Source organism: Euprymna scolopes, chromosome 25 (assembly GCF_053919585.1).
Source record: "Euprymna scolopes isolate OS-2025 chromosome 25, ASM5391958v1, whole genome shotgun sequence".
Classification (NCBI taxonomy): Eukaryota; Metazoa; Mollusca; class Cephalopoda; order Sepiida; family Sepiolidae; genus Euprymna; species Euprymna scolopes.
In genome coordinates, this window is record NC_136506.1 from 69,172,935 (window position 1) to 69,183,021 (window position 10,087).

Genomic DNA, 10,087 nt, shown 5'->3' on the forward strand with positions numbered 1-10,087 from the left:
ACCCGACCGTCTGTACGACAGTCAAGGCTCCTAACCACTACGTTATCGACGGCTTCTGTGTTAGTCATGAGTTTAACGAAGCTTTGACATCGTCCGAACTACCTATGCTCGATGTGTTTCCTTGGAAGTTTCTTTAAAAGCTTTAAAACTATTTTTCAAATGTTCTTCCTTGGAAAATTATTGGTCAGTAAGTCAATTAATTTGCCGTATCGCTGAAGCGTTTTACTTACATGAACAAACAATAGTACCAACGTCCATAAAGGGACTATGAGTTATTTACTTTGAAACAGTGTTTCAGGGATTTAAAAACAATACAATATATAAAATAATGGCTCCCCAGCAGTGTTGATCAAACATCTTCTTCCTCAAAACACATGAACAAAAATATTTTTGATACGACATCTATTTTTTCAACCAGAAAAATATCTTTTTAGCTGTATCAATCGTCATTTTTTCCACAAGTCAATGTGCCTATTATTTACAAACTACTGTTTTTATGTAGTGTTTGGTGCGATCCATTCTATTTATTTATTATACATTTATATTTGTATGTACAGTACATTGATATATATATATATATATATATATATATATATATATATATATATATATATACACTGCTGCATAATGTATATTTATATATACTATACATCTACCTACATTGAAATATGTCATATATATACATACATATATATACATACATATATATATATATATACATATATATATATATATATATATATATATATTTAAATATGTATGAATAAAAAATCAATACGAAAAATATATAAATGTTTATATCTTTTCTGTATTTATTTCCTGTGTGTTGACGTGTAGGAATACAAAAAGTCTTCTGAAAAAAAAAACAAGAATGTTTCCTTCAAAAGCACATATTTTTGACCGATCCTTCGATCTTCCTCAGTGTGAATATATATATATATATATATATATATATATATATATATATATATATATGAACAAATGATTAATAAATATATATATATATATTTATATATATATATTATGCATATTAATATTATATTTTATATATTATACATATAAAACCATTACCTATGTATTATTATATGTATATGTATACATATAATATATATAATTTATGCATGTTATATATAATTATACACATATATTAGACATATGTATGATTCCTAATATGTTATGCATATATATATATGTATATATTACGCACACATGTTTATTATATGCAAAGATATTATGCATATATTTATATATTATATATGTGTGTAATATATATTATGATAATCACATGTAAATTATATATATGTGTGTAATACATATATATTTATATGTGTATAATACATGCGTGTATATGTATATTATACATATTGTTTAACTGTTTGAATAATATATACATATATGTTTAATATATCTATTTATCATACATGAATATATGTATTATACCTTCAGATATATTTTGAATAAATATTTATCATACAACCATGTATATATATATTACACACACAAATATATATTTTATACATGCTTTTTTGTTGAACATTCATAGTGCATATATATAGGATAAATATATATTATACGCATATTTTAAATGCATACTTTATGTATTATAGATATAGGCTACATAATGCGTCCATTCGACATATACATTATGCATACATTTATATATATATATATATATATATATATATATATATATATATATATGTATATATATATATATATTATACTTATATATTATACACAGGCATATATATATATACTGAAAATTGATACATAAAATTTAATTTCTAATTAAATTTTATGCGGTACGTGAAATTACTCTGTGTGCGTGTATGTTTGAAAATATAATTTTTTAATGTCTTTTTTTTTTCACATTTGTAAATAATATTGTCTCGATTTTAATTCTTAAGAAACGACCAACCGGGGTCATCGTTATATTCAAAAGAGGTCAATTGAAGACGAAGAAGATAGTGTTGCATGTTGGGGGGGGGGGGGGATTGGTGCACTTACCTGTCTCCATAGTGATAGCTGTATGCTGTCACTTCCGGTAGTTCCCGAACTGAGCAGAGCTGCCGTGATTAGATGTCCAATTGGTAATAGAATTCCTAACAACACGGATATTAATCTCTGCAGTGGCATGAGGGTGTAAACCATGAAGATGACAAACGCCACCTCCCACACGCCTTGTACGGGCAGCGACAAGTACTTGGTATCCGGATAATAGCCATTACCTATGTTCAAACGGCTATCTTTTAGGCCTGTGTCCGCGGTCATCTCTCCGTCCGTGTAAGGTAACGCCGTAATACCATCGGGACCAGCATTCAAACCCGAGATTGAAAAGGACGAGGGGGGAGAAAATAACGATTCGGAATAAGGGGCCACGTTTTTGTAAAAGATATCGGGTGTTGTTTGAGTCACAACGTGAGGGTCTGTTGCCCCCACGTTGGCGGACGCCGGTCGGGGTACGATAGGTGGCAGGTCACCGAACGGTATGGGAAAGGACATCGCGGCAAAAACGGCCAGAAAGAAGAGGAGCAGGTAACAGAGTGGCATGAAATAAGTTTCCTCCATGTGACGGGTGTTGATGAAGATAAAAACCGAGAGGAAAAGGAGGCACTGTACACACAGGTAGATGCCCCGTACAGTCGGGTGGAAGAGATAGAAAAAGTTTAAGACAGCAAGGCATGAGGTGAGCAGGATGAACACGGCCAGCATGTAACCGATGGTGGCTTGTTGCAGTTTGTACACATATTTTTTATACAGTCTTTCCAATTCGGGGTTATCGAATTCGAAGTGGCTGAGTGCCCGTTGCAGCTTGTTCTTTTTACTCTTGGGGGCTTCGCCCGAACTTTCCGACACGAGGGGTCCGCCGCCGCCGCCCCCGGCGCCCCCACCACCGCTTGCTTCCATTTTATAGTCCGGTTTAGAAAGAAAACGGATCGCACGGGGAATGAAAAAAAAGGGGCACTGTGGTGCTTAACAGCTGCTGTGATATTTGTTGTGGTGAGGGTTTAGGGGTTTTTTGAACGTTTTCCTTTTTTCTTTTTTTTTTTTTTCTTTTTTTTTTTGTTTTGTACGTCCAGCGATTTAGGTTTTCTGTTCGAAGAACAAAAACTGGAATTCTAAATTCATCATTGTTGTTGTTGTTGTTGTTTTTTGTTGTTGTTGTTTTTGATGATGCTGCTGAATGTTTTAAAGATAAAGACGACGATGATGATGACGAGTATGATGGTGATGATGATGATGCGTGAAGTAAGGTTTTGTTTTGCTTTGTTTTATGTGCGTGTGTTTCTTTTTTCTTTTTTTCTTTTTACACAAATCTCGCTTGTCGACGAGATCTTAATCTAAAAACAAACCACGAGAATTGTATAAGTTGTTGGATAAACAGACTCGGTTGGAGGTTTCTTTCCTACAAACCGACTTGTTGAGAAAGCTTGCAAGTTAACTTCACTTTTACACGCTACAGAGAGTAGTAGTCGTAGTAATAGCAGTCGTAGTAGTAGTAGTAGTAATAGGTGTCGATAACATAATGGTAGTTGCAGTAGTTGTTGCGATAGTGTTGAATACAGTAGTACTCTTCGATAAATGAGCAGCAGCAGTAGAAAAAATGTTTGTAACGGAGAAAAAAAATGCCGTAACATTCATTTAAAAAAAAAAAAAAAGTTAATAAGACATTTATTATTTACAACTGTTTCTTATTCGTTATTCTTGTTCCATAATTTGAATTCGATAATTTCAAAAAGTTTTTTTTTAATTTGTTTGAAATTTATTTAAAAACTTCTTTTTTTTTTCAAAAAAATGGCGGCAAAGGTGACTTTATCATTTTGTTTCTTTTTGTTGTTGTTGTTGTTGTTGTTGTTGTTGTGTTTGTTTTTATTTTCATTTATGGAATTATGCTAATGAGGTGCGAGATTACAAGTCAAGCTGCCGGCATGTGTGAGATTGGTCAGGTTTCCTTCTTTGTTCGCGTTGAAACGAAAAAAGCACGTGTTCACAGATGGTTTAAGATGTTGACGGTGGGGAGTTAGTTGCGCAGATGTGGACTTTTGTTTTTTACATGCAATTATTAAGTGCGTTAAAAAGTTTGGCGCACTTTTAGACGTTTTTAAATTTGGAGAGAAAAAAAAGTAACATTTGTACTGAATAACAATAGAAAAAAGTTTTTGTTTAGTTTTTAAAGTTGATTTTTTTTCTCTCTCTCTTTTTGTGAGTTATTACATTTTTTTCTCTCTTTTTGTGCTAGTAATGTAATAAATTCACTAATATGTAATTAAGAAACACTCTTTCATCCCCATGTGCGCGCACACGCACGAGTATATGCTATTTATGCGAAAAGTGATTACAATTTCTAAAAAAAAAAAAAAACAATGGTTCATCATGATAGCATTCACAATTATATTAATTGTAATCAATTAATAATTTTTTTAAAATATATAGCAAATAATTACTTTAACATCCCTTTTTACTTGAAGATATGGATATTTTTTTAACTTACAAAACTACTTTCTATATGCATAAGATTATCAAACATAATTTCGTGCGTCAATGTTTGCGTTTCTCGTCTCTATGCAACTTTGCTAACTACACGTTGAATGATATTTTATTTAATATGAATCGAATATTTGTTAAAATTAAAAACCAATTATTAGAAAAACAAAACATTTGTTTTTAATTTGGATGAAAGAAACTTTTTGAAAAATATGACAATATTCTTAGTTATTTTTCTCTAAACTGCCAACTCGGTTACATCTCTCAATCCGGACAACGCCGAGTAAATACAACTAGCTTATATATATATATATATATATATATATATATATATATATATATATATATATATATATATATATATATAAGATAGATTAAGGTGCAACTAGTTTATACAGTATAATCCGGATATAAGAAAGTTCTTCTCCGGATCCTGCAGCTTTCTTATATCCGGGTTACACTTATATCTGGGATTCTTATATCCGGGTCACCCTATACATTAACACAGGCTCTAATTTGGGACCAAAGAAAAACTCTCTTATATCAGTCTTTCTTATAATCGGGTATCTTATATCCGGGTTAAACGCTCTATCTCTCTCTCTCTCTCTCTCTATATATATATATATATATATATATATATATATATATATATATATATAGATAGATAGATAGATAGATAGATAGATAGATAGATAGATAGATAAATAAATAACTATATATATATATATATATATATATATATATATATATATAGTTATTTATTATATACAACTAGTTATATTAATAGAGAGAGAGACTGAAACAGTAAATTAATCGTAGCGACTTATAATAATTTTGCTCACTTAAATTTAACAAAATAATTATATATGTGTGTACCTATGTCTGTCTGTGTGTTTATATATATTTTAATCAAGTGGCAACAAGTCTGATCCTAATTTAAAATAAAAAGTACAAATATAGTAATATCTTCAAGTGACCGTTTTTTTTGTTTTCTTTTTGGAGAAGAAAAAATGTCATGCTTTTTCACAGCAACTTTTTTTGTTCATTCAACCACATTATACAAATCATATGATCGTGAGGTCAGCTTTCTCGTTGTCGCGTGGAATAGTTGTTCGACAACGGACGTGAATATTTGCATAAGATATGTGCCAGCCAGAATGGTTAAAATCGATGATTTTATTGACATGCAATTAAGTTACAAGAAACTTATGTGAATGATTCATATTTGTTGCGTATTTAAAAGTTTTTAGATTCATACGAAAAAGTATGTGAATATATATATATATATATATATATATATATATATATATATATATATATATATATATATATATATATATATATCAAATGGGAAGAAAATCTGGATGGTAGAAGTCAACCTGAACTTAAACGTGTGAATGCGTGATATTCTATGGGTATTTCAGCTCTTTCTACAGGTGAATGTAGTCTGCCTTAAAGGGAAACGAGAATTGTTGAAATAGAGGAGGCGGGGGTAGATTGTAGTTGGGGTTGTTATTCTGTTATGATAGGGAAAAAGACAGGCAGAATGATGTGCTTTGAACGCAACCCTTCTCCTAGTGGCACCGTGCACGTTACGTCGTTGCCGCTCGTGTTTGGGCCGGGATCTTCAATATAACTGAGTGATAGCAGCAATTCTCGGGGTTATTAGATAGAAAGACAGACAGACTGATCAACTAATAGGTAGATAGATAAATAGGCATCAATGTATGTATGTATGTATGTATGTATGTATGTATGTATGTATGTATAGATAGATAGATAGATAGATAGATAGATAGATAGATAGACAGATAGATAGATAGATAGATAGATAGATAGAGATTAGTAAACAGGTAGATATGTATATATGTATGTATGTATTATGTATGTAGATAGATAGATAGATAGATAGATAGATAGATAGATAGATAGATAGATAGATAGACTAATCGGTCGTTTGTATATTTTTTATAATTATTTAATTATTCTAACGTAAAAGTGAAAATGGGGTTTCTCGTGAGAGTCTAATTGTTTACAGTAACTGAAACAGACGTATAAGAATTATTGTAACACCAACATGCCTTTATTAATGCAGTGCTGGCATCTACCCTTTGTGATATAGATCTTAAAAGTAAATTCCTACTCAAAAGAATTTACTGTAATTAACGAGATAAACTATTCAGAACTCGAACGAATAGGCCAAGAAATGTCACTAACACCACATTTACTTTTGCTTTTTTTTTATTGCCTGCTTTTTGTTCCTACTTTTGTACAATTACGTCATGAATTTTTTTTTTTAATTCTTACATTATGTATTTTGATTATTGTTATTTTAATTACATCATCTCCAGGAAGATAGACACAAGGTTTGATGTAAGCGTTTCTATGGAACGAACTGGGTTCAAACGTGACACACATAGATTTTCAGTCCGTGTTGTTAACCACTCAGGCACCGTCACTTCCGGTTATTTGTCTATGGTTAAATTGAATAAGAATTCTCAAATCTATGGTTAAATTTAATAACAATTCTCAAACCTATGGTTAAATTTAATAACAATTCTCAGACCTATGGTTAAATTTAATAACAATTCTCAAACCTATGGTTAAATTTAATAACAATTCTCAAACCTATGGTTAAATTGAATAAGAATTCTCAAATCTATGGTTAAATTTAATAACAATTCTCATTATGGTTAAATTTAATAACAATTCTCAAACCTATGGTTAAATTTAATAACAATTCTCAAACCTATGGTTAAATTTAATAACAATTCTCAAGCCTATGGTTAAATTTAATAACAATTCTCAAAACTATGGTTAAATTTAATAACAATTCTCAAATCTATGGTTAAATTAAATAACAATTCTCAAATCTATGGTTAAATTGAACAACAATTCTCAAATCTATGGTTAAATTTAATAACAATCCTCAAACCTATGGTTAAATTAAATAACAATTCTCAAATGAAAAGATGAAAAACAAAATGACAGGACCGAAAACCAATAATTTTTTTAAAAAAGAATCGATAAAAAAAATGGATAAGTAATTAGCTAAAACTATTCTTACATGCATTAAAATCGAAATTGGGAAGCAATAAAATGAAATATGGGACGATAGAAGTACAGTTATACAATTAACACCGTTTCGTCATCGTGTTCGGCTCTTCAGCAGAATTTTGCCAAGTTTAGCGCAGATTGAGTTCTCCGAAGATTTCCTATTTTCTTTGAACCATTTATTGCAGACTTTTTGTTCACATCAGGTATTGCATAAGGCTATGAAAAAAAACGAGCACCCAACAGGGGTTGCGCTCATCTGCAAGATTAAGATATTGACAAAGTGCTTTTAAAATACAATAACAACAAACGGAATTTTTTTAAGGAGAAAATAATTAGATAATTGATATGGAAAGATAATTGATAAGATTTGACAGATGGAAAACGTTTTTTATTATGAGTCCATATATATATATATATATATATATATATATATATATATATATATATATATATATATATATATATAGGTGTGTGTGTGTTAGTAAGAAGGTAATTACTGTTTTACATATATATTCACACTATAAAATGACATCTTATACTCTAGTTTCAGTATTTAGTTCAATAGTGCTCAATATTAAGTAAAGCTACAGAGGCAGGAGTAAAAAAAGCACTTATAGCAAGTAATCTATACAGAAATGATTTAGTTTTATTCCCGAATGAGTTCGTCAGGTTATAAGTGCGTTTTATTTCTTATTAGTGATTTATATATATATATATATATATATATATATATATATATATAGAGAGAGAGAGAGAGAGAGAGAGAGAGAGAGAGAGAGAGAGACAGACAGACAGACAGACAGACAGACAGACAGACAGACAGACAGAGAGGGAGGGAGCGAGAGAGAAAGAGACACAGAAAGAGGGGATAGAGAGAAATAGAGATAGAGAGGTGTGATCTTGAAAGTTGAATTTGGATATTTAAAAGTTTTACGAAATATATCGGTTAAGGTTTTTCTACTAAAACTACCACTCCTGACAGTAATATATATTTAATCTTTGTAATACTATTACTACTGTTAGTAGTAGTAGTAGTAGTAGTAGTAGTATAAATCTATATTTATATCAAATCATACCTGTAGCTTAAATTAGAACAATCGTATTTATTGGTATGTTTGTTTTTCTAAAACAAAATATCAACTTTGGAACTGCAACAATGAGAATTTCTTATGCACATTTTCTTTTGGCATTATTCTGATTATTTATTGATCCTAGTAATGTTACTAGTTTGGAAATAGTAAGTATATATATATATATATATATATATATATATATATATATATATATATATATATATTTCTGTGGAAATATAATTTTTTCAATTATATTTCAGTATTTTATAAAATAATCTTTAATTTATGAAGCTCAATGTAATTACAGAGTATATATATATATATATATATATATATATATATATATATATATATATATATAGTTTAGTGAACTAATTCAAGTTTTGCCCTCATCAACTGTAACCTCAGTAGTATGACTAGTTGAAGTTGAAAGAGCCTGAACAGGTAAAATATTATACAGAGATGTTATACAATGACTCTTTTAACGGATAGGTGTACCCATCAAAACCATTTGGTTGATGCCATTAAGTGCCATTTACTTACATCTATGGTGAGGAATTGTGATGACACTTAAAGTTTTTTTTTGTTTTGTTTTTTTTTTAAGTCGGCTTCAGTTATCTCAAAATACTTGTGATATGCAGAGGAATGGAGAGAAACTGAAAGGGGGATATTTATATTCAACTGAAATTAGCGGGAAGTGTAAATGTTAACGCTAAGTTGAGGCGAAATCAGGCAGTTGCAATCACACGTGCGTGTAGAAGGTTAATATTGCTATTGCGAGTTGCAGCAGCAGCAGTAGTAGTAGTAGTAGTAGTAGTAGTAGTAGAGGTAGTAGTGTTAGGTGTAACTCTATACCTTAATGAATGTTGATAGGTTGTGTAATAGTTAGAATTGGCAAGAATAAGAGTATACGTGAATAACCCAGAGCAATCATGTCGGTAAAACACGAGGGGCAAAGAATGGCTAGATGTCTAAGGGAGGAGCATTTCTAGTTGCTATTGTCATTGTTTTGTAATGAAGACGAAGATGCTCTCTAACAGATGAAGAAAAAGATGAAGAGTATTTTGAAAAGAAAAAGATGAAGATAATGATGGTCCTTTTCTAAAAGAAGAAGATGCTATCTAGCAGATGAAAAAAATAATTGAGTCTTTTAAAAAGAAAAAGATGAAGATAATGATGAGTCTCTTTAAAAGAAGATGCTCTCCAATAGGTGAAGAAAAAGATCTACAGTCGTTTGACAAGAAAAAGAAGATTATGAAGATTTTTTCTAAAAAAACAAAAAAAAAGATGAATAAGAAAACGTTCTCTCAGAGATGGCGAAAAAGATGAAGATTCTCTCAAAAAGTAGAAGAGAAAGATAATGAAGTTTTTTTTTTTAAGGAAAGATGAGAAAAACAGAAAGAGTACTTCTAAAAGTAGTTTAGAGAAATCATAACCAGCTGAGAAGGGACTTATCCAAGAAATAATGATTT

At 30.2% G+C, this 10,087-nt stretch overlaps 1 protein-coding gene across 3 annotated transcripts in view; it reads right to left on the reverse strand.

The window, feature by feature from the left end:
- The window catches only part of LOC145247422 (uncharacterized), a 443,795-nt gene extending 439,005 nt beyond the window's left edge, over positions 1 to 4,790 (reverse strand). Inside the window, exon 1 of one of the 3 annotated variants that reach the window (XM_080109181.1) lies at positions 2,008 to 4,790. In XM_080109181.1, the coding sequence (XP_079965307.1) occupies positions 2,008 to 2,907 (900 nt within the window). In that variant the 5' untranslated portion in view covers positions 2,908 to 4,790. The remainder of the gene's footprint in view (positions 1 to 2,007) is intronic. The other 2 variants (XM_080109182.1, XM_080109183.1) reach the window with 2 other exon arrangements.
- Positions 4,791 to 10,087: the final 5,297 nt, after the last annotated feature.